This window comes from Hydractinia symbiolongicarpus, chromosome 4 (assembly GCF_029227915.1).
Source record: "Hydractinia symbiolongicarpus strain clone_291-10 chromosome 4, HSymV2.1, whole genome shotgun sequence".
In the NCBI taxonomy this organism is placed as follows: Eukaryota; Metazoa; Cnidaria; class Hydrozoa; order Anthoathecata; family Hydractiniidae; genus Hydractinia; species Hydractinia symbiolongicarpus.
This window is the reverse complement of record NC_079878.1, coordinates 5,927,880-5,953,626: the sequence shown is the minus strand read 5'-3', so window position 1 is coordinate 5,953,626 and position 25,747 is coordinate 5,927,880. Positions and strand designations below refer to the sequence as shown.

General features: G+C 33.5%; 1 protein-coding gene and 1 long non-coding RNA gene across 4 annotated transcripts; both read left to right on the top strand.

Moving 5' to 3' along the window:
- The first annotated feature begins 1,572 nt into the window (after positions 1-1,572).
- On the top strand, positions 1,573-18,887 carry LOC130640955 (uncharacterized). Of its 3 annotated transcripts, XM_057447576.1 has the most exons (4): positions 1,657-1,789; positions 15,836-15,962; positions 17,656-17,865; positions 18,283-18,887. In XM_057447576.1, the coding sequence occupies exons 2-4, from the start codon at positions 15,863-15,865 to the stop codon at positions 18,687-18,689; spliced, it is 717 nt and encodes a 238-aa protein (XP_057303559.1). In that variant the 5' UTR covers positions 1,657-1,789; positions 15,836-15,862; the 3' UTR covers positions 18,690-18,887. The 3 variants fall into 3 exon arrangements, with proteins under 3 accessions (XP_057303558.1, XP_057303559.1, XP_057303557.1); XM_057447575.1 differs by lacking the exons at positions 15,836-15,962; positions 17,656-17,865; positions 18,283-18,887 and adding an exon at positions 5,292-6,758 and having other exon boundaries at positions 1,573-1,789; XM_057447574.1 differs by lacking the exons at positions 1,657-1,789; positions 15,836-15,962; positions 17,656-17,865; positions 18,283-18,887 and adding exons at positions 1,823-4,633; positions 5,292-6,758.
- Positions 18,888-21,091: 2,204 nt separating this feature from the next.
- LOC130640952 (uncharacterized) lies at positions 21,092-24,040 on the top strand. Its single transcript, XR_008982410.1, has 3 exons — positions 21,092-21,232; positions 23,485-23,583; positions 24,003-24,040. It is a non-coding gene; the product is annotated as an uncharacterized LOC130640952 (long non-coding RNA).
- Positions 24,041-25,747: the final 1,707 nt, after the last annotated feature.

Below are 25,747 nucleotides of genomic sequence, written 5' to 3'. Positions count from 1 at the left end.
ATTTGAGGTGTTTCACAGCAGCCGAAGGTGCGTTCCAAGCAATTTGTATCCTACGAGTCCCCTATTCCTACCGGGAAGGTGCTCATTCGGCACCCCCTGTACATTATTATCTGCCATTTAAGTCTTTTTTCTTGTGTACTAAAATTATTTGACTTTTAATATCTTTTTGTCTCTCCAATTTTGAAATAAAAAAACATTGACTTATTGGTCACTGTCATCATTTTCTCATCAATAGTCATGTGACATAAAAAAAACTGAATGGTCAATATTTTCCTTTCTTCGTGTTATCGTCACATGTACCTATGTATTACGTTAGCACTTTGAAACACAACACATAAAAAGGCAAAAAACGGTACTAATTTGACAATTTTACTAATTTTAAGTACTTTCGGTAGGGCTGCAGCAATAGCCGCCATTATGGATTTTGACATTTTATTCTTGAATTTGACAGAACATAAGTAGGACTTACAGTATTACAGTAGCTTTTCCTAAGAAGAAATTACAAGGGGGTACCCTTTAAGCACCTTCCCGGTTCTATCAGGGACAAACAATCCCGGTAGAAATAAGGTTAACATTCTCTGATTTCATTTAGATGTTTTTTCAAGCAGACGAGAGATTCATTTTGTTATTAACAACCGGCACCTGTAATAGAAAGAAGGGCTACATCTGCATGATTAGGCTAGCTTTCACCAATATAGCAAGTAATTCAACTTCCCAACCTCGTCCCCAGGACATTTTGCCTTGATGATGCAGTAACGGCTTAAGGGCCACAAGACCCTGGGGAGGAGGTTGTCAACTTCCTTATTGAATTTTAAATATATTTATACTTCCTTGACGACTTTCCAATGTTCTAATTTACCTAAATCAAATCATTAGAAAGTTGTCAAGGAAGTATAACAAATCAGACAAAATAAGCAAATTCGATTGAAAACATATTTTATTTTGCAAACGAATTTATATAGTATGTCCCCTTTTGCTATGACCACACAATTTCCATCTGACACTGCTAAAGGAAGATCAGGTACGGAGGAAATCTTTTTTTTCGATGCCTCGTTTTGAACATGAGATTCAGATACAAAAAATATACGAATTGTTAAAAGTTTATTTGATACATTGTATGCGTTGTGCATAAAAGAATAAGTTTAGGCCGATTTACATATGAAAAACTGCACATACTTCACGTATTAAACATATATACAATTAAACCGGGGACCAGCTCTTTTGTTCTTTTTGCGACCCTCCACCGTCTTACGTCCCACGACTGTCATAATATATATATAAAAAATCGAATATATTATGACACACAATTTAAAAAGACGACCACAATACCAACTTCCCTTCGCTACTTGTTTTGGAAGCAACAACCTTGTTATAACGACTGGAATAAATATTTCATATGGTTTACAATTCCCGCTGTGTCATTTACCCACTAGCCATTAATATACAACAGACGTGACAACAACTTTTTGTCACTGAATTTTTTAGTTTAGTGATTAACGCTAATTAAAAGCTTTACAACGTGTAAGTATTATAAACTATTATCATTAGTGTAAAAAACAAATACGTTAACGAGATTGACTCTGATTGACGCTAATGGTTTCGTTTCTAGCTGTTCAATTATATATTATAAAAATATGATTAAAAATTCAAGTTGCCACAGATAACGATATATATATAACTATGTATTAAAAAATTTAATAAGTATATATTATCATTTTGTGAATTTTATCCTAAATTTTGTCGACAATTTTGCATCGATGCATGGGAATTGTAAATAAAAGAATTGAAGGTAGGATATAAAGTTTTACATTTAATTTATATGACATTAAATGATTAATCACAAGAATAAACTTTGGAGACTATTTAATAATTTCACACCAAACAACACCAGGTCAAAGTTTTTTTACCGCACTAAGTTTGAGATTAAATGCTGTATATCAGTAGTGACTATCTAACATGAAAATTACGATTATCTGGCGACTTGTGAACTTGTGAATATATACTCGCCAGAGTTAAATTTCAACTAACATGTAAGAACAAAAAGCAAAGTAAGGCTGGACAGCTAATAATAATATGACTGTTATAATATCATAGGCGAAGAAGAGCACTGTGAACGTGGTTGATTTTAGTACAAATTTTCTTCTGATCCAAATTAAATTAAAAACAAATTAGGGACAATGGAAATACAATTAAGAAAAGAAACCTTTAAGGCTGAACTTTGTTCGTATAACAAGACGGATGTTTTAAACAAAAAGTGGAAGCACAAATCAACGGCCATGTTAGATTATACTACCCCATACACCCGTCTTTGAATATACCACCCCATATACGCCATGTTATAATATACCACCCCATACACGCCCGTTTTAGAATATACCATCCTATACGCCCGTGTTAGAATATATATTTAATCTCTCTAAGATCCATCCAGAACAGTTTATTAATAAATCGTTGGTGTTTTATTTAGACGTAATATAAGATATGTCCGTCCATTATAATATAGCCAGTAAAATAAGTCTTATGAATTAAAAGAAATGCTATACATTGCATGGGGAGTGGTTTAAAAGAGATAAAATAAAAATATAGACAATTAGACAATGAGACAACAGCTTCTTAATCTTTATTTTACAAAAAACCAACCCGAACAATCTTGACTGACAGATATGCTTAGTGGAAGAGAAAAGAATCTTTGAAGTTAAATCCAGGTCATTTTTACTTTTTTTTAAACTTTTTTCATTTTTAATGTCTGTTTGCGTAGCATCGGTTTGTACATTGATTAAATATTTATTAGTAGGGTAAAGTTTCTTGTGACGAAACTTGCGTCTTCTTTGTAGCACCGACTTGATACTGTATAATGACAATCACTAAAATAGAATTATTTTGATTTTTTAGCGATCATTTAAAAAAAGGTTCTTCTTTTATCAAAAGAAAGTGATCTAATGATTGATTTCGACCGATGGAAAAATAAAAATTTAAAATCATTTGATAGGTTGACGTCAAACGATTCGACAACTTGCTTCGACCTTTGCAACATCTTTGATAACGTCAAAAAGAGAAATGATTCAAGATGGCTTTTCTTTCTTCAAAAACGTTAAAAGGAAAACATTTTAAGCTTCGTTTTTCTGACTTGACTTGCTTTTATAGGATACAAAATCAAATCAAGGCATGCCAATCTCGCCAAATAACCTTACAAGTCCTGGGATGAAGTTGGGCCTCGCCAACTATAAGAAAAACAAGCGGAGGATAAGTCCTAAAAAATCCTAGAGCTATTTAGGATAAACCATACCATTCAGATCTTAAAAGGCTCAAACTGGTAGGAATCAAAGTTATCGTTACCCTTTAGACACCGAAATACGCTAATTAGCGTTACAGCAAGGCCAAAATACTGAGATGTTATCTATTAGTCATAACTCATGATCACTCAAGTTTGAGTTGTCAAAATCAGGCCGATATAAAAGAGAATTGGATTTTTTATCTTACACTACACAAGTTCACCAACATTGAGGCAGCAAATGATCAGAAATCAGATTTAAATACGAAATTTTGTAATGAATCATAGATATTTCGACTTCTTCATTAACGGTCCCTTTTATTTCTTCGGTGCAAATATAACGATGATATTACACAGCTTTAGTTGGAATAGCATATGAGCCTGGGCGCAAAGTTGCCCTATACGACTTTATTTAATTAGTAAAACCTTTTTTTTTTGAAATGCATAAAAAAAATTTTCTAAATAATATGATGTAAGATAACAGAGATAAATATAAAAAATTTAAATAAAAATAACCTTCAACATATACTTACTGAAAGATTAGAGAGACTTTTTAAGATCATGATTTGAGATTAACAGAAATTGAAAAAAAGAAAAAGCAACCTTGTTACAAGTCTTCAAATGTTAAATATGAAAGACTGGAAATGCCCTTCCTTTCTAAAGCGTATTCCAGTAGGTCATTTTTACAATTTTCTCACGGAATGCGCGTTTTACTTTATCATGGCCTGGTCCCAACGATTTTCAAAATAGGGCAGTCACAATCCTTTGTATTTTTTATTGGTCACTCCCCGACGTATTGTTTATTACTTAGCAAAAAACTTAGAGCGGACTCGAAACACTTTTATTTCTCCCACCACACCAGTGTCACAAGTCTGATAAACTTCTTTCTTTGAGCCCTTTTTCGCTTTTTCACAATTAAAAAGTTTATTTTCGCAAAATACTAACACGAATTATGGAAATTATCTTTCTTTTTTTTTGTATACCATCTGCATTGCCCTCTATTTTACTCACCCTGAATTCTTTACTGAGCAAGGGATCAATAGAGCTTGGAAGCAAGTCTGTTAATACGCACAAAAGATGAAGCCTGGTGACGAGTTTTGAACTGATTTTCATCATCTCTTAAAGACATATGCTGCTTTTAAAAATGAAACGTATTTTCTATCTTATTCTGCTAAAACAGATAAGCAGCTAATACATCGAAAATAACAATAACATCTATAAATGCATTGCATTTTGGGTAGTAAACGTAATATTTTTCATAAAAATAAGTGAAAACATATACGCACATACTTTGCACGAAGAAGTTCTTCCTGTGAAAAGAAATAGTTCAAATAAAGCATCCAATCAAAACATTCAAGAATGGTAACATACTTTGTACTTTTAACGGTTTTACTAGGAATTACAAAAGAGGAATATAAAAAAGTGTATGATTTAACCTGTGGGGTACTTGTAAGTTACGTAATTATTAATTACACGCAAGCATTGTATTAAACTTCCGAGTTGTTTTAATCTTGCCCCCAGGACTCTTTTTCTCGTTTTCTTATATGTTGCTTGCGCGCATAAACTTCTATCGTGCCAGCAAGTATATCCGAAAGCTAAAAAGAAGTTCTAGGGATGAGATTGGGGTTGATACAAAATTAAAATTTTCTGCACTCACAAACTCGGAAAATGGCCAATTACATGCGTGAGATTAGTTATTTTTAATTAACTCCTTTTGGTCTTTTATAGTACTTACCCAGGATAATCTTTTCTATTGATACTTTTTAATGAGGTGTCTGAAGGAGATCTTAGTAAATTTAAGGCTATAATTTCAACTGCAAAAGCCAACCAATCACAGCAATCGCTCAACTAGACAAGCTACTTAGATATCAAACCGCGCAGAAAGTTTAATTCACACTTGTTTACGACTGCACCTGTTTCACGTTTCTATTAAGGGTTTTCTCTGTCAAGCCTAGCAAAGACTGAATTGGTGGCATCAGATTAGCAGTAGATTTAGTACATTGTTTGATACCTTATTTAGGTTTCGTATTACTTTGCCACCAGATTTTACGAAGAAAATCGCCTTGATGATGGAATGAAGAGTTTTGTTGAGCACTTGTTCGAAAACCTTCCAATACCTCTATACGGTATCGCTATAACCTTACACTGTCTGGGTATCTATTTGTTGATTTGTTTAAAACATAAAAGACGAAATCAAGACACCGTCATTTTGAATCTAAGTATCGCGGAAATTGCTATGAGTTTGTTCGACTTGACACAAAATATTTTATCACGTGGCAACAGCGTGACGTCAACAAACATACGCTATTTAACGATCGCTCAATGTTCTTTTTTTGTGTTACCAAGTTTTTTAATCATGATTTTATTAACACTAGATAGATTTTTTGAAGTATATTTGAATTTACAATATTTCATATACTTTAATAAAAAAAAGACCAGAATATTGCTAGCACTATGCTGGCTCACTGGATTGGTATGTGGTATTGTGCTTCTTTCATTAAAAAAATTCTATGAAGATACATCAACAATTATTTACAAGTATATATTTCCCGTCACTGAGGGAGTTTTCTTTGTTGTTGCTGTGGTAACATATACATACCTGTATAAAAAATTTCGGCTTGTTCGAAGACATCCCAGTACGGAATCAGTAAACAGAAGCACAAAAGCGACTGCACCGAAAAGTGGACTTCGGGGAAGAAACTTTTTCGCGCCACTTTTGATTATTGCGACATTCTTAATTTTCGTGATGGTACCCGACGTGACAAATTTAATTTTGTTTTATATACTGGAGACTGGGACGAACTTGCATTCAAATATATTGTTGTTATTTTACGCTATTGGCTTTACATGTGATGCTCTTATCTATATTTTCCTGCAAAAACATATTCGCGATATATTAATGCTAAAATTGAATTTGAAGAAAAGAAAAACTGGTGACGTATTCTCAAGAGCGGCAGTCGTTCGAAGACACGACAAATCGAGACCAATTGAGTTGGGCAATCAAACCTCTACAGATGTTCACAGTTACACCAACACTGCGCATGAGCAGGAAACCTGAAGACTAAAATTGTAATAAATATACGTGACGCGATGTAAAAAAATAGAATTTTATTACTAATTTTAAAATTTCTTTTGTCTTTTGTTCCACATTGGTATTTCGAACTATAGTGATACAAGTGAAGTTTATCACAAGAGCGTTGGCGCGAGATTGTCACACGACTAACGAATAATTTTATTGTAATCGCTTCATACTGTCCAGGATGACAACCACTACACTTTGTAACTGTCGAATTAGAAGAAGTTTTTGCGTTTTTGTTGGTTGGAAGACTGTAAGATTGCTACTCAATGAGGCGCAAGTTGTTGCCCGTGAAAAAATCCACGGGTTCGCCCGTCCTTTATATTTACCCGTCGCAACAAAGTGAATAAAAATATATCGAATTTGACATTCGTGTTTCCGTAACATCATTTTCTAACTCAGCGGGGGGTCTGTGCAGAGACAGACAGACGACGGCTATTATTATAAAGACTAGTCGTTGCCCGTGGAAAAATCCACGGGTTCGCCCGTCCTTTATATTTACCCGTCGCAACAAAGTGGATAAAAATATATCGCATTTGATATTCGTGTTTCCGTAACATCATTTTCTAACTCAGCGGGGGGTCCGCGCAGAGACAGACAGACGGAATACGGCTATTATAATAGAGATTTTATATAAGTCCTTTTTGCTATACCATCTATCCCATTTATCTAATTAACAGCAACAAGACGGATGATATACGCAAACAACCTCGCCAAAATAGTTTATAAAAAGCTGAAGTTAGACACGACATATTTTGCTATTCGGATAGGCAATAATATTGATAGAAAATTTCTCGAAATTTCAATTTTCGTTAGGTCAGTCTGTAAACACGTCCTCGCGGGCGAGATAGTAAAAAGAAAAAAAAAGTAAAAATAGTTACCAAGATGAGATTCGAACACACGACTACTCCCGTGTCGGTGCTCAGAGAGGCAAAAATTTCCATTCTTGTAGGACACATTTGCGTTTTAATACAAGCTCACGAGCTTGTAACAAGCTCACGAGCTTGTAATAAGACTGAAAAAAATAACACAATTCGAAATATATCTTTCTTGCTTTTGTGGCTTGCTATAAAACCTACCTCCCTAGTGATGACGTCAATTCGATGTTATATATGGCGACATGATTGTGGGCATGGCCTTAAGGTTATAAGATGAAGGGTTTCAGTACTTCCATCTTTGATTTTATACCACAACATGCAGTTCTCGAGGGATTATAGTAATTTCGTTTTCAGGACTTCTTTAGGCTTTTGATGTTTAGACGGAACCTCCGTTCACATATTAACAATTATCAAGTCTTGTTGACGATGTTGGATATTTTGTAATTTTACAATAAACATTTTCTTGCTTATGTTTTTTATCTCTTATTATATTCGCAATGCACCAAATATGATCTCTTACTATATATTCACTGCATCTTGGTTTAAACACTTTTCTGGTAACGGGACAAGCAGGCCAAAAAAAGAAAGAATTTGGGGAGAATACTCCGTATTATTATCTCTTTAATTTTGATGATTTTCCATAATATCTCATTCACAACAGATTTTTTGCTCCATATTTTTGGCTAGGTGATAAAAGGGTGGAAACGTTTTAAAAATTGATAGGAGGGGTGGAAAAAACAGTGGCGTCAAAAATAAGGGGATCACAACATCATCTGAATGTCTAAACTACTTTATTGCCTTCACTTGAACTCAAATATTCTGCAAGATACTGATGATCAAAATCAACTCGCCTCCCCAAACTTACATCGAACACTTCATCCGCAAATAAACATGTTATGGTGGAATTGCACTTAAAAGCAAATTGGATTGAATCGGAACGCACAATTAGTAGATAGCCAATTAAATTTACGTATTTTCCGCTTTGCTTTTGAGTGGAAGTCTACCTTTACCGTCACACGACTACTATCTTCATGACGTTAGATTGCTGGTAAGACGTCACATTAAATAACACGTCGGTTTAACGAAGTTTTGAAATAGTGGTGTTGTTTTTATCTTCTGCAGACATGAGAGGTAAGTAAAAGTGTTCCAACAATATTCTTCTGCTTTCATTTGTCCCCATTCTCAATTTTCACCAATGTTGTCGGTCACTATAGATCATATTATAGATTTAATGTGATTTTCTATAATTTAGAAATAAGACCGTTTCATACGAGACGAAAAGAAAAGCGAGAAATAGCCATGTACTTACAAGAAAAACAGAGTAAGTTAACATGATATCGTCTGTTTCTTCAACCTTGTCTCCAAAACTGCCTAAAAACCCTGGTGACGAAGTTTCCATCAACCTCAACCAAGGTTGGGTTTCTTTTTTATACAAAATAGATACAATGACGGTTAATCTTAGTAGAACCGTTAAAAGTATTAAAAGCAACATTGGTAAAAACTATAAAATAAGTCTCATGGCGTTAGAGACTTGTTAGTGTTAGTTTAAGGATAATTAATTTATTTCCTTCTTCTAGACAAAAGACCTAATTGTTTTAAAGTTAAAGAAGAGGCACAATATTACAAGTATCTACATGTTTTGTTGACTCGAAAAAATTTTCGTCTGATGCAAAGTTGTTCTTGCGTCGATTTCTCCGAGTTAATAACCATGAAACCTAAACAAGCAATTTCATCAGATACCCATCTCTCCATAACCAAACTCAAAAAGAATCGTATGCCTGTTCCAATTCGACCACGCACAACTAAAGTCCCCCAAAAAATTCTTTTTGAACACAAGTCTGATAAAATTATGGCAAAAAAGAAAATTCGGCATTTTACGGATGGTTACGTCACTCGATCATACCGACATGGTAATCAGATTCGGCTCACTTATGCTGAAATGCAACCACTCCTTCTCAATACAAAATTAAACGAACTTCAAATATCTCAAAAAAGAACAGAAAAATCTTCAATATCGCAACATAAAAAGGAAATCGAAGATGATTATAAGAAAGAAGCAGCCACTAGAAAGGGATTTTTTAAAAGAATGTGCAGACGTTTTCAAAAATTATTCTGTTGGAATAAAAATTAAAAAGCATTTGATTTTGATTTTTTATTCAAAAAATATTACGTTTCTGATAAACATCGATAAATAAACATCGATAAATAAACATCGATAATTAAACATCGATAAACAAACATCGATAAATTACCAACGATAAATAAACATCGATAATTAAACATCGATAAATAAACATCGATAAATAAGCATTGATAAATAAATATCGATAATTAAACATCGATAAATAAACATCGATAAATAAACATCGATAATTAAACATCGATATATACATCGATAAATAAACATCGATAATTAAACATCGATAAATAAACATCGATAAATAAACATCGATAATTAAACATCGATAAATAAACATCGATAAATAAGCATTGATAAATAAATATCGATAAATTAACATCGATAAATTAACGACGAAAATAGTGTGGCCAATTTAACATCAAAACCTTTATTAAAGAAGACATCATCATGAGACAACAGATTTTTCAAGAAATTAAAGACAATAGTCATAATTTAAAGCTCTACGACAATTTAATTTTGTTATGTTCTTCTTTATCTACAATTTTCATTTTTAATTCATATTTGTATGTTCAAAATAGCAAAACATCGTATGATTAAAGTTTTGAAAAGAATATCAAAACTTTAACCAAGCTGGTCGTATTCTTATTTCTGACCTAAACAATAGACATATTTTTTTCAACCTGAAATCACAGTCTGGTATTCTTTTAAAGCATATTTTTATATAAAAATGTGTATATACGCTGTGCAGGAGAAAATAAAAATCAAGCGAAATCTAAAACTTTGATTTGAAGCCAATAATTCTTTTGTGAAAGAATTGTTGAGAATAAATGGGTTCTTTTTGTTAGAAAACGCTATCCTGGGTAAGTATTAGTTATAATAATAAAAATACTTATAATAATACTAAAATCCACTCGAACTCGTTCCAGGACTTTCTGACATCAGGACGGCGATGCGAACTGTCCCGGCGCGATAGGTTGAAATCCAATTGTTTAAAAAGACGGGTTTTTTACGCTGGTTTGCATGTTCTTGTTATCCATGTAAACCCAACATAAAAGATTGTAAACATGTATAAGCCCAAAACGTATTGACTATATACGGCAACCTATAATTTTTTAGTAATTTCATACAACATACAGCTTCGAAGAAGATTAATTTTTTTTTTTTAAACAGGTCATTTAATTAAGTAAACACCGTATCGCAGGACTCTTTTATTTGTTTCTGGCGTAAAAAGCAAGTTTAAGATAAGAGTATAGTGGAAGCTTAGCCTGCAAAAGGAGACCCTGGGAACAAGGTTATTTCTGTTTTGATTTATTTAGCGCTTCATAACGTATTTTGTCCAAAATGGCTTCTGATTGAAATATTCAAAATGGGACCCATGAAAACGAAATTCTTAATCTGCAATCCGTGAAGCCTACTTCGTTTTTTAAAGCGAATATAATGGTCAAGCTTGGATTTTCAAAGTTAGCTTTATTTTGATGTATAGATACAACTCCCAATGGTACACAGGGAATGATGTTCCATGTGCAAACCTTCACACGTGAGCTTGAAGTTTAGCTAGCTACCTTTCACTTGAAAATCAAGTTGATTTCATTTGAAAGAGCTTTAAAAATTGTCTAGGACTTTTTTTTCTTTTTTTGTAATATATTTATTGGTTCTCAAGATTTTTTACATGAAAGTTTCACTAATTACCTATAACATAACATTAGCTAGCTAAATATATTATACATTTGTAGCTATAGTGTAACCGTTCTATGTGATTATCTAATCAAACAGCTCTAGCAACGATCTGGCAACTCCGCTCATAACATAACTTCATGGTTTTAACTATAAGCCATCCCTAGAAACAACTTTGCGAAAATGGTGGTGCACAAAAAGGCGTTTGTGCAGGGTAGTCTTAATTGTGTGATGTGTTTTTCAAATGTAAGATCCACTGGAATTATTTTTAAACTCCATTTTATGATTAAAATGGTTGCATTACTTGGCGACTTATTTCAGATGGAGCTAGTAACTGCTTGAGACATCGTTATGTACCTTTTTCTGATGCTCAAAAAGCAGACATGACATTTGGAAAACTTGGTGAAGAAAAATACCAAAGGGAACTGTGGACAAGAGCACACATGGTAATAAAAAAATTTTCTTAAACAAATTCGTTAGCCTGTCTAGTTTCAGGTTTGTTTTGTATTAGATAGGCATGAAAAACATTTGCTTATTAGTATGCAATGTTTGATCTAAAAAATAAAGTAATATATACACAAAGCATATAAATAGTTCATGTCAATGTCTAGTCTATAGATTATGTCAATAGATAGATAGATAGATGTGCATATTTTACATGGCTAGCCTCACAAATATCGAGGGATATACCCTGTCTATTATTTCCAGGAGGGGCCATGGCTTAGATGGAGAGTCCTAGAGTATTTAATGCTCATTTTGAGCTATGCAGACCCAATTAGTAGGGCTCACGCTCTACTAGACAACTCCCGGCAACATCCAACGGCCCACACAGTGTGCCATCTCCCCAATTTCCCTCACATGGCTTGGGTTAACCGGGGGCTATGGTAACATTCACTCGCCCATGTTGAATCGCTGTCAAGAGGAATCGAACCCCGGTCTCCCGCACAGAGTACGAAAGCTATAACCACTAATCTACGGCGCCACAAATAGTTCACCACCCAGTCATTACTGCAGAAGCATGGAATGACGTCAAAGTCCTAAATGTCCATAAATCAACCCAAAAAATAGTCGTCGAAACAGCATGGTTGATGGTACTCTCTTTCGTAGACAGACCATCAAACAGGGGTGATGTTGATGATGACGGTGGTGGAAATGTGAATGTGTTGCATAATGGTCATCAATCAAACAGTGTTGGTTGGTGTATGGGACAGGGGTGCAAGCGATCGTGGCTTGTCTGGGGAGTGGTTGTGACCTTGGAGATCTTGATCCATGGTCCTATGGGTTTCTGGAAGTGTAATGGTTACGGTGACCACCAATTATTTATAATTCGATTGAATGATATGTTGGGTTAAACAGGTGTAAAATTTTGTAAGAATTGGTGATTTTGTAATGTCACTCTTTTAGATCCATTAATACGAACCACATATTGGTCATGTTAACACATTTCTATTACTGATCCGGTTCTGTCCCATCTACGTGGGTAAAGACCAGTTTGATTTTGAATTTAGACATGGTCTCCCACACAGAGCAGGGTTAGTTGCTTTGAATATTGTGACAACCTCTCAGCAATTGCCATGTGACAGTGTTGAAGAGCTTTCTCTCAATCCTCAAGGATGTTCAGCCAGGTAGGATGGGGGAGATATTTACTAGGTAAGATCCTTAATGGGTCAGCCAAATAAACACACTGCAGACATTGCGATAATGTAGCATGGCGCGTTGAAATGAGACTGTTCTGAGATTTCCATCAGGACCAGTGTTATCCATTAGCATTTGCTTTGCAGTTTTTAGTCCAATTTCAGCTCGACAGTTGCTGTAAGGTTAGATTACTGATGAAGTTCAGTGATAAACATCCCAGTTACGAAGAAATCCTGAGGTGGATGACGCACATAGTTCGGGTCCACCATCTGATATATTTTTCCGTATCAATATCTAACTTGATTTGTCTAAATAAAACAACTTTACTTATATTGTGCTAATTTTTCTATCAATCTTTATTTATTTTTTGTCAGCATGCATTTTTTTACTTGTTTTTTGTAGTTCTTAAATTATTGATATATCTCCTATCTTGGTGGCCTCTCCTTTGATTAGGTCTCCCTCCATTTGTAAATTTTAGTTAGTTATTACCTTGTTTACTATCTATATATGGAAAATAAATACTACTCCTACTACCACTACTACTACTACTACTACTATCTAAGGGGAATTCGTCAGAAATACTGAATGTAACAAAGGAGCAACAGAGACAATCAATTAATCCATTTGCCCCATTAATGGCCTTTTCTACGATTGGCCAATTTGAATATTGGTCACAGCGTACAAGATAATGTCGGCCGGCGTAGTGAAAGAAATCACCACACAGTTGTTGGAACGGATAGTCTGGATATTGAAGAGGTGTCGGTGGGGCTGATTGTTGTGATGGTGCTATGCGGTCACAGCTGTTGCATCCCTGACGTAATTTGACGATGTCAGCAGATAGACCTACAGTACTGGAAGACACCTAACATCTTTTTGCTTTTTGTTCTGGAATAGTTACATCCCGGATTGAGTTGTCCACACATGTACGCTAATAATAATAATAATAATAATAATAATAATAATAATAATAATAATAATAATAATAATAATAATAATAATAATGAATATTTTTTATGGCATGCCTAGAAAAATCGCTTTGCTTCTAGACAACAATTACAATTCTTTCCACTGGGGGCCACGCTGTATTCCATATTGGGCTGTTCACATGTGTGTTCCACATAGAACCATATAAAGCATGGAACCTTTTCTTTCTTTGCATATGATATTTAAGAATTGCAATACTTGCATACCAAAGCTGAAAGAAATGGCTTTTTAAGAAAATAATAAAATTGTGATTTGTTTACATTTGTCACCCGCCATTTTTAAAATTAAATTTTATTGTTTTCCTGCGTATTGATGTGTTCACACTTATCGGATTGCTGTTTGGAGCAAAATCATTCCGTTTCGCTTTCCGGATCACACCGCATACAGTGTGAACACCATAGTAATCAGATACAATAGTTGTTCTAGAACATTACCAATTCGTAAAGTGTGAAAATGGTCTGATTTGCTTCTGATAATAGATCAGCATAACAGGTATCATTTCAAGATGTTATTAATATATATGTATTTTAAAACCAAGTGCCCAGGACTTAATTGCTGTTAAAAATTGCTGTTAAAAATATTGAAAAATGCTAAAATTAATGTATATATAATACTTTTCTTTTATCTTTGCTACTTTCAAGCGACAGGTGGCCACTAAAAATAAGAAAAATAAATTAAAAAGAGAATTAATAAGAATCATGTAGCTATCTGGTCCTCATTGTTGCAATTCATTTTATCATACACACTTTGTGAAGATATAAATGGATAAGAAATATATATAAACATTTGAAAAAATATTCCGTATAATGCTGTTACAGACAAACCGTGATAAAATGCAATAAAATATTAGTTTCGAATGCTAGAAGGTAAAAGATCTGAAAATATAAATTTAACGCTTAAGATTAATGAGGCACATTGGTTTTTTGTGTGATGGCAATAAAAAAAAACCTAGGTGACATTTTACGGCGTTTTGAATCAGTTAAAAAATAAAATATAATAGCTACAAAGGTAAACCCTTCATAATGAAATAGATTATTAGAAAAACCAGTGATTTTATATATATTAATGTTTTTTTATTTGCACTCTTTTTTTACATTGTATACATCTAAATTTTGGTTTTTTACGTAATTCACACATGCGCATCGTCATCATCGTCGTTCTCGGCTTAACGTCCGTTTTCCATGCTAGCATAGGTTGGACGGGGTATATCACGTCGTTCACGATGCTCAAAAACTTTATAATCTTGGGCATCGTGGGCGTCGCGCATGGATGTGCTGTCCACGATGTTAGGTGCCTGATTCCAGTACTGTAGGTAAAAGACGGAATAAAAATCATATATATATATAAAAATTAAATGGGATTGTCTCAGAATTTAAAAAAAGGATGCAAAGTCATTCATTAGACAAGGATGATGTTGATTAAGCTTTTTGCACAATTATATATATCGGTTTTTAGAGTAAAATATGGTGTTGTTAAATTACAGTATTGTATTTAGGCTGATACAATTGCACTTTGATGACTTTAGAACAAAATTTTGAGCTTCTTAAAATGTTTTGATGCTTTTGAACAAAATTTTTATATTTTTTAAACTTTTTACCATCGCATGATGACGTTAGAACAGAATATGGAGTTGTTTAAGCTTCTAATGGTTGGGTTTTGATGATGTTAGCATAAAATACATGTGACAATTTATATTGTCAAAGTAAGTTATAATTTGTATGGAAACTTGTATGAATTTTTGTAGAAAATTTGTATGAAAATTGTATAAAATTTGTATGAGATTTGTATAATAGATTTACATTATCCAAATTGTATTTAATTTTTATAGGAATTTTTTCAATTGAATTTGTACATATTCATACAAAATGCCATACAAAATTTGTAAATCACCCTTCAGTTAGATAATAAAAAAAGTTGCCCTAGTCAAAAAAAATATTGGCATTTGTGATCTGATTTAGTTCAAATTTAATTGAAATCCAATAGGCAAACGTCCATATGCCATTGCAAAAATAAGACCATGGTTAATTTGCCTCCAACTGCAATGCATTTCACCATTAAAAGCTATTATTATTATTTGACATATTTCGAGTTTTATCTGTCTACATCATTAGAAGCAATTTGAAATCAAATGTGGCTTATTATCATGAAAAATACTAAAATTAAGCTAATTGTTTTAGGGAAAAAATAAAAACATTTTTTAGATAATGGCTGATAGTCAACCAAGCAAATGTGTTAAGAATGCAAAAAAGCAAAAAGTTTCTACTGCTAAGTGGACTATAGAAGAAAAGCAAAAGTTTGTTACAGGTAAATCTTTATTAATTTTGTATTTTCTATTCAAAGTGTCTTTCTTTCCCCACAGTCACAGGGACTCATGAAACAATAAAAATATCTTGTGGTTGAGGGTAAAGATTAATTTTGTTGAGAGAACTTTTTCTTGCCTATATTTTTCTTTAATGCCTGAAATTTGTATAGTATCTCCAGCTTTCTTTGCCTGTCACACAAGCTGGTTTTCAGGCGATGGGCTGACAACACTACATTTAAAAGTGACATAAAGTCAGGACTTGAATCTGGAACCTTATAATTAAAAGCTGAATTCACTGCCATCATTACACCATCTATCTCTGGTTGCATCAGCTTGTTTTGTTTAAATGGAAACCCATTTGGATATCAAGATCTTCTCTCATTTTTATATTTCACAGTTCTTGTACCTCTCTATCTCCAGTTTTCTAGCATCCAGTAGGTTTGTCTCTGTTAGTCTTACATGTCCAGATCTAATCTGTAACAAAGTCTTTCACAACTCTCCACTTTAGATTTCACATCTATATATGAAGTACACTGTCATTTTTTTTCAGATTTATTTTTCTCCTCTCCATTTTGTCTGATATTTGTAGTCTTTCTATGTTTATTTATTTTCAAATTTTGCATTATTTATGCTTTCCTTTTTTTCGTTTCTGTTCAGTAGAGTTGATTGTACTTTAATCCTAGATTGTACACCCACTGTTGAGGTTTGTATAATAATGATCTCCTCTTTTTATGTGAGTTCTATTTTTATTTTTACCATTTCTACTTTGGTTTGTCCTATTCACCTGAAGAATCTCATTCTTATTTTTGCTTTTGTCCAAGCTCTTTTCTTGTGTTGTTAAAAGTCGTGTTATGTCATTCTTCTATTTTGTTTCTTTAAAATTTTGTAATTTGATTGTTATTGTGTTTCTTTATATGTGGAGATACTCTCTCAAAACCTGCAGTGTCCATCTTTCTCCCGTTTGACAGATGCAGGTCTTCATTTGATAGCCTCTTATGTTATATCTGATACCACCTCTTTCTATCTGCCTTTCTTTCTTGTCTGTATCGTTGGTTTTATTGATTTTTTTTTCCAGACTGATTTTTTTCTGCAGTAGTTTCAATGTCTTTTTTCTTTAAATCTCTTATTGCTGAGTTTTCAATGATTATCCTTTCGACTATTTCTTTACTTATCTTTCATTTCCTTGTTTTGTTTCCTTTTCATTGCTTAATCAGTTTATTTGGCTTTTTTATTTATTTCTTCATGTTATTTTTTGTAACTTCTCTATCCTATTTTTTATCTGTTTATTTTTTTTGCAGCACTCTTTTATTGCTTTCATCAGCGCTTTTTTCGTCTTTATTTCATTTTTTATAACGCATACATTGTTGGTAGCTATTTTATACTTCGGACACCCTGATCCGTTCCAGCTTTTGACATTCATTACAAAACCACCTTCCTGTTTTTTCATCCTTTTCTTTGTTCCCTTATCCAGTTTTCCTCATTTTATTCCTTCTCTGCTTGTTCTCTTATCACTCTGTCGCAAATTTTTACCCTCCATCACCACCAACTTTTTATCCCTATGGTCCGGCTGACGAGCAAATAAGACATTAATTTTTAATAAAATGGGTATGTGTTTATGGAAATATGCGTATATACGTGTATAAGAATATATATTAGCAGTTTTCTGTTTTATAAACTTTAAGTGTTTATTCGTAGGTTTAAGTCGTGGTCCTCCTTTTCGAAGAGAAAATGGAAATATAAATTGGCGCGTTCTTCAGAGGTTTATTCGTACTAGAACACTACGACAAGTTAAAGAATTTGCAAGACAATTCAACGCATTGGAGAATGGCCAAGTGTATCCGGAGTTTTCTCAAAGAGCAGCTGTTGATGTTTGGAAGGAGTTAGCGCAAAAATCTATTGTTCCAGGTTTCTATTCAATACGTCACTTGTCTTGGGATGATTAAATAAAACTGGATGAATTATTGCTAGATTTAATTTTGCGATTTAATTGCGAATATTTTAATTATTTTTACAAATTGGGTCGGTAAAATTATATTTGCGGAGCTATTTTTGCAAATTGGGTCCCAAAACGAAACTCATTTTGTTTTTATTATTATTAAAAAAGCCCTGCAAAAATAAATCCTGCAAAAATAAATCCTGCAAGGTTTAATTCACCATTATTTAATCCTACTTTAGGGGGATTGTGGAGGTACAGAATTCCTTAAAATATCGTCAACATTAAATTGTTAGCCAGCTATTATTCATTATATATGATATTAGTAAATAATGACAAATATTGTAAATTTTTAAAATATTTTAATGCTCAGCCGACTTGTTTTCCAGGTGACAATATTGCCAATGTGTGTGTACCACAAGTCTTGACAGTGGCGGCTTTAGAACCTACAATAACCGTCCCCAGTGATGACCAGCCTGATTACAATAACATCTACAGTTACCTTAGTGCGGTGACACGAGGTACAGACGTGCCTGACTTGCCAGCTAATGATGCTGCTGTCATATTAGAACTGCTGCAAGACTTAATTAAGACGTTATCAAAGTCGGAGACGTTGATACAACGAGAATATATGCATAATCGCTATGCCGAAATGAGACATTTATTGGAACCAAATTGTGATGAAAACCCGACTTCAAATAGGGACCAACCTTGTGCCAGTTCGACTAATCCCTTTGCAATACCTTTTGGTGTTTTGGAGTTTAAAAGCGAGACATATAAAAACGATACGCAGTAGTTTGCTGTTTTTGTGACGTGGACGTCTGATGACTTGTGTATTTATGGCTTGTTGATGATAGGTTAGGTACAAGTAGTGAATAGTTTTGGCGCCACAATGGAACTTATTGTTTGTGTTGTGCTGTGGAACACCTGGATATCATATCATGGTACTCGAATAGGCTAAAAAGTTTGAGACTTAAAAGAAACGAAAGGGAAACTTAATATTTACATCGATGACGATAATAAGTATTTCAATAACATTTTTTAACATGTACTCTTGTTTTTGTTTATATTATATTATATTATATTATATTATATTATATTATATTATATTATATTATATTATATTATATTATATTATAGCTTATATCCCAATTATTCGGAACTGTTTCGCAATTGATCAGAAACCAGATAAAATTTATGTTATCGACAAACTCGTATTTTGTTTGCCAAATATTATTTCCCTTGTACCAGCATCGTCCCGCTTTTTCACATCTCTAATTTTCATCGTCCCTCTTTTCAATTTTTTAAAAGTGAAAAGAGCCCTTCTACGCGAAACACAAGCAATAAAAAATATAGCTTTGTTCGTTTTGTTTTTCACATGGCTGGATTCACGCTCACCGAACACCAAGAAGAGTTATAACTAGTCAGTGTAATTTTTACATTTAAATAATAAACTGAAATAATTAGACAAAGTTTATTTATATTTTTTAAACACGTTCTCTTCTAATTTAAAATGTATTCATTGATTCTGTTTTAGCTCTCCAACCACTGCTTGAAGAGTTTCAGAGTTATTTCAAACTTTTCTAGCATAGCCCTAAAATTATCGATTTTGATTCAATTTCTACATTCTTTTTTAACCCTTATTGATTATTGTACGTCTTCTCAAATGAAGCGATATAGTTTTGCTTAGGAGTAGATAAATAAAATATTTATTTTAAGAAAGAAAAGATTTGAGGCTCAGATTATCAAAATTTTAAGGTTCAACTTAATGTTGCTTACAAAACGTGCGTACTCTGTTCACAATACACCTTTCCCGAGACTTATTCTTTTGATGTGTCGCAACTTTTTCTGTTGAGTTTTTTGAAAAACGGACAACAGATTTGAATTCCTTATCAAAAATGTCAAAAAAAAAAAAATTCGAAACAATGCAGCAAGTAAATAACCTGCTATTCTAATTTAAAGATTTTTGGCATGTCCAACCTCTTTTTGAAAACGATATATCTCCTCAAAATAGCACTTTCTGTTGGCGTATCAAGTTAAACTTTTACACATAAATTAAACGAATTATGCTGAATTCAAATATGGTATTCATATTTTACGAGTTTAAAAAAAGTATGACTCATGGTCTCGGGAAAGGTGTATTGAGATGTACGGCTTAAAAACAAAACTAAAGAAATTTTAATTGAAATGGCAACAGTTGTGTCGCGTTTACAAATGTGGTGTATGGCTTGCAAACGTGTTGACTTACGGACCCGCTTAAAAATGTTCTAAATGTCGTTTACACACAGAGACCCGGTTAAGCGTTTTAAGACGAAAAAACGTTTACGGCACGGATAGAGCAGTTCTTTAGTCACCCGACTTCTTGTTTACATTAAATTAGTCGACGTCGATTGATTTTTCATTCTGGTTTAAATGGAAACAGCAACCTTGTCCCCATGGCACCTTGTATCTCTTTTAACATTGGAACGAAGAAACAGAACATGAAACCCAAAAAATTGTTCGAATAACCTTTCCTGAATTTCCTAATTATGCTAAACTCGATTAAGAGAGGTCGATACTAAAAATGATTCTCATCCCTAAGTTCATTACAAAAGGTAAAACAAATTACCTAATATTATAAATATTTCAGTTCGTTAAGCGCCTTAATTTCGAGCTGAAAGTTACGGTCAAACCCTTAATATAGAAGAAATACGCTATTAATAAGAATACGCTATTAAAATTTGTTGTACTTTACGCTGGTGTTTTCTGTTGTGTTTACTCTACTCTAGATATATCTCCATCTGATATTAATAAATTCGCTGCTAAAAACATGAAAATATCAGGCTTCGAGTGAACAATGTATTTTAAAAAAATTACTTCTTTTATTCATCAGGATTATGTAGAAAGTGATGACACCGTCACCAAGTAGACCAGATCTCAGAATCTTTTTTTACTCATGGGATGAACAACACTTAACATTCGTGCTTTGTTTGCGTATCGTAAATCTAGAGAGACGCTATGTTGTGTATCCTTAAAGAAGATTCAAAAATGCGAGTATGTTGTTCTTAATAATCCACCTTTTTAAATTTTTTTTATCAGACATATTTCGCCAATCTCGTCTCCAGAAGGGCTTTATTTTCGCTTTAATGCATGATATGTAGGCAAGTTTGATATTTCACGTTTACTGACCCCAACCTCGAACCCAGGGCCAGTAGCGTTTTTTGATCTGACCCCCATATTTTTTTGTGGTCCTGTAAGAAAGTAAGATGGCGGATCAGTCATGGATAGACTTGCTGAAGCACTATACTTCATCGCTGGTTGAATTTGCAGCTAAGAACCCGAAGGAATTTTTAGCAACATGTACGTATGTACATTTTGATGTTTTGTCTGCGTTTTTTCCTTTTTATTAGCTAGCTACAATATTCATCATCATCCTCGGTCTAACGTCCGTTTTCCATGCTAGATCAGATAGCATGGAAAACGGACGGTCACAGTCTAGATCAGATTCCATGCAATCTGATATAGACTGTGTTAGATCTAAACTCAACTTCCTCTATATCAAGTCTGTCCTTATAACCTCCTGCCAACTCTTTCTCAGTCTGCCTCTGCCACTTAAAGTATTCTACTATATAATTATGAAAACAATATTATTTTATACTTGATATTCTTCATGAAATCGCAAATTATCCGCTAGTGAAGAAGTTTTGTGTCAGTCGCCATCTTGTGTCCCAAATGTAAATAAATTCCTTTACACGAAGCTTCAACATCAACTCCAGATGATAATTTCACTAGCCGCAACAAGGATTTTGTATATATAACTAAGTAGTTGATTGGCCTTTATATACTAGTATTTTTCGGGAGAGCCGTGCGACCACATGTGCGCACCTTGGCACACTTTTAAATCGTTCCAGGCGTGTGATTAATCGCATGCATGAAAAATAAATATCAAGTTTTTAAAATCAACTTATAAAATCCATTTTGTAGCATGCGATGGCAGCCCTCAAAATGATTTTTGGAGACTAGTCACACAAAATGTCCGCCACATTTTCAGTCTGGTCAGACACTTAGACCTCAGAATTATTGAATAGTCCCGGTCCTTTTAATTCATGAGCAAGCCTATTCATAGCCAACCTGACCATCCTAGCTAATTCACCGACTCTTGACTAAGTTAAAAGAACTACGTAGATATAAATCTCTTTTGCCTGGCCCCTTTGTCATTGGTAACCACATCTTACGCAAGAAATCCAGCAATGTAGTTCTTCACTAATGCGGAGGTGGACGGCGACAGATAAAGCAAGTCTGCAAAACTGCACTTACAGGTGCAATGGATGTTTTATCATGGATTTAATTGTATATGATTTCTTCATTTGACAAAACAATTAGAAACCATAGCAGGTCCAAAATTAATTGGTTTTTTTCTTTATGCTACAAGTGTTATTTTTATTTAAACAATTTTAAAAACAAAACCCAAGCTGAACTTTCTAAATAAATTTTGAGGTTTTATTTAAGCCACGTGGATAAAGATTTTTTTTTAATTTGAAAACGAAAAATAAACAATAAATTTATGAAAATAAAAGTATAGTCATGCATAAACGGAAGTTAAGATTGAGAGAGTCACTATACGTAGACGCTTGATCATTGTGGTTGGGATTCACAATTCAAAACGTCCCCAACTTTTCTACCGCAAAATGATTGTGCAACAAAGATTAACCTTGGAGCAGGTTTCACATGTGCTACTTGATTTACACATGCAAATCATCGCACACATACTCAAATATTACTGAAAAAGACTGATATACCGCATTTTGTGTTTTCGTAACATGAAAAGACAGACAAATTACGACTATTAACATGATACCAGTCATAAATTTGGGAAAACCAATCTTTAAATTTAATGTTATTTTGTGTGCCTGTTGCATGACACTTCTTGTGGACAGACTGATAAAATATGGCTATTATTAGAGATGTATGATAGATGAGATAGATGTGCATATTTTACATGGCTAGCCTCACAAATATCGAGGGATATACCCTGTCTATTATTTCCAAGAGGGGCCATGCCGTAGATGGAGAGTCCTAGAGTATTTAATGCTCATTTTGAGCTACGCAGACCCAATTAGAGCCCGCGCTCTACTAGACAACTCCCGGCAACATCCAACGGCCCACACAGTGTGCCATCTTCCTTATCGAGGGATATACCCTGTCTATTATTTCCAGGAGGGGCCATGCCGTAGATGGAGAGTCCTAGAGTATTTAATGCTCATTTTGAGCTACGCAGACTTAATTAGAGCCTGCGCTCTACTAGACAACTCCCGGCAACATCCAACAGCCCACACAGTGTGCCATCTTCCCAATTTCCCTCACATGGCTTGGGTTAACCCGGGGCTATGGTAACATTCACTCGCCCATGTTGAATCGCCGTCAAGAGGAATCGAACCCCGGTCTCCCGCACAGAGTACAAGAGCTATAACCACTAATCTACGGCGCCACGTCCCATGTTATAATAAATTAATTAATAACACAAGTTATATATATGTAACTAAAGTTATGTACCAGAAAGCTATGTATCTATGCAACTAAAATAAAAACATTTTCAATTACTTTTATTTTAGTTTTTATCATTCTGACACCCCTCATGCTGATATGTGGATATTTATCATATTTAATGATTAAACAGATCGAAGAAAAAGAGAAAGCAAAAAAAAAGAAAGGTATTAAAGCCACCTGTAACATAGTTAGGATCCTCAAATATACACTGTCATGGTTAAGGTCCAGAAATCTACAGAAAGTCTATAACAATTTTGTGGTGATGGTGGTTTAGATACCATAACTCCCCCTTTTCTCACATATTCAATCTAAATTATTATTTTGTGCAGTTTTTTCGGACCAATACCTCAGAGGAGTCCTGTGATACTCCGATAGCTTGGAGCTTTCCATTTAAGTATAGAAAGTTTAATGTTGTTTGGACAATTCCTAGATTTTGTCCAACTAATAAAAAATATGTAAGAGGGTTTAAATATTTAAATCTGCAAGGTATTTGACATAAGACTTCAATATACTATAATACATGTCTTCTTTTCTTTGGATTAAAATACTTTAGAATGATATTTCTGTTCTGCTTTATTTTCAGCCATAAGGTCTAATAATGTTGCAAGAACGAGAAGAAAAGCAACAAAGGCTGATTAATGATAAAAGGTGATATTATATAGATAAGAGTTGTGTTTAATACTATATATTGTAGTAGAAACCTCGTGTTTCATTTAAACGAGTAGTTGTTATGGAATTTATTTGTAATATAGCATCAAGTTTGCAATCAAGGCCCAATTGATCACTTTCATGTGTCTATGAATTCTTTGAATGTGTATTTTTGATCGGGATACGCTTGTTAAACTCACTTGTTGCATGTGGCTAATATTATCTTCCTGGTTTGTTTCAGGACTATAAACTGATTTAATCGAGCTGTTTGTATGCTGTTCCCAAGATACAGACATGTCAAAGAAATATTTACTAAATGATTTGAAGACGACGCTTCGAAATGCATTCAAACAAAATGTTCGAATTATTTTGATGTTATGATTGTAATTTATAATTTTATACCTGTGTTCCTATTAGTACTGGTTTGTATATGTACTGGGGTAAGAACAAGACTTATATATTATGGATGCTCTCTGCATTTTCGTCTTTTGTTTTTTTACGTTTCCTTTTTGGATAAATGTGCTGCTATAACAGTTGATTTTCGCGGGAAATATATTGCGAAATAAGCAAGCCCTAGTATTTCGCGAGCATTAGAAATAATTTGATGATGTTTCTCAATTTATAAAGTTTTAAGGACTTCATCACAAAACTAGCTCCTATTTTTGTGCAGTTTTACTTTTTCTACTCGCGATATCATACTGAAATATTCCTTTGTTTCCCCAAAATCAACTTATTATATTAAAATTTTATCCATACGTCATTGTTTAAATATTTTTGACGATTTCCCAGACGTTGTAAACTTTCAGATGTAATAAATCCATTATTTTCGTACCTTTTCTTTGTATTTACAAACTTCTTTTTATCTGATGTTTCTCGGTTTAGCAGAACCATCAAATAAAAACGAAATGTTGTAAGGCTGGCCACACCTTCCAATTTTCACTAAGATGTAAAGTGTTGACACACGGTAAAATATTTTTACATTAAAAAAATGATATAACGCGTGAGTATAAATGATATAGATGGTGTATAAAGGTCACTATACAGCTTGATAATTAAAGTGGCCATAAAAGTGAAACCTAAAAATCTATGCCCGTAACTTTTTAAAGAAAAACTTTAGTCCCCTAAAATGACAATTTATTATTTATACAAATTAAAAATAAAAAAGGGTAAGGAGAAACAGTTGTTTTGTTGAAAATGAAAAATGTAAAGAAAAATTACTTAGAAGAAGATAGGGAGGAGCGTACCCCCTAATTTCCAGTTATACTACTTTGTCGGTGGGAGATACTCTCCTACGTGTTTTTAATTATGAGAATGACGTTTACTTTGCTATATTGAGGTAAACCTAAAGGTGTTAACTCAATCAAAAATTTTATATAAAGCTTATATCTTCTTTATCTCAGATCGTTCCAGACTTGTCACAATGTTAAGGTCACAGCACCTTTTAGTAAAACTGATAATTATGCTAGATACACCGTGCGTTAAAATACCGAACACAATTTTAAAAACAACTCTCCCACACAATTAATTTCGTTAACTTCTAATGAGTCAAAATCGCGTTAGGCAAAATACGTTACTTCCCCTATGCTTCTTTGATCTAATTATTATCAGCTTTGAGTAACAACATTCGGTAAGATAACCCTTTCAAATGCTTTTGTTTCATTTTTTAAAAGAGGTTCTATT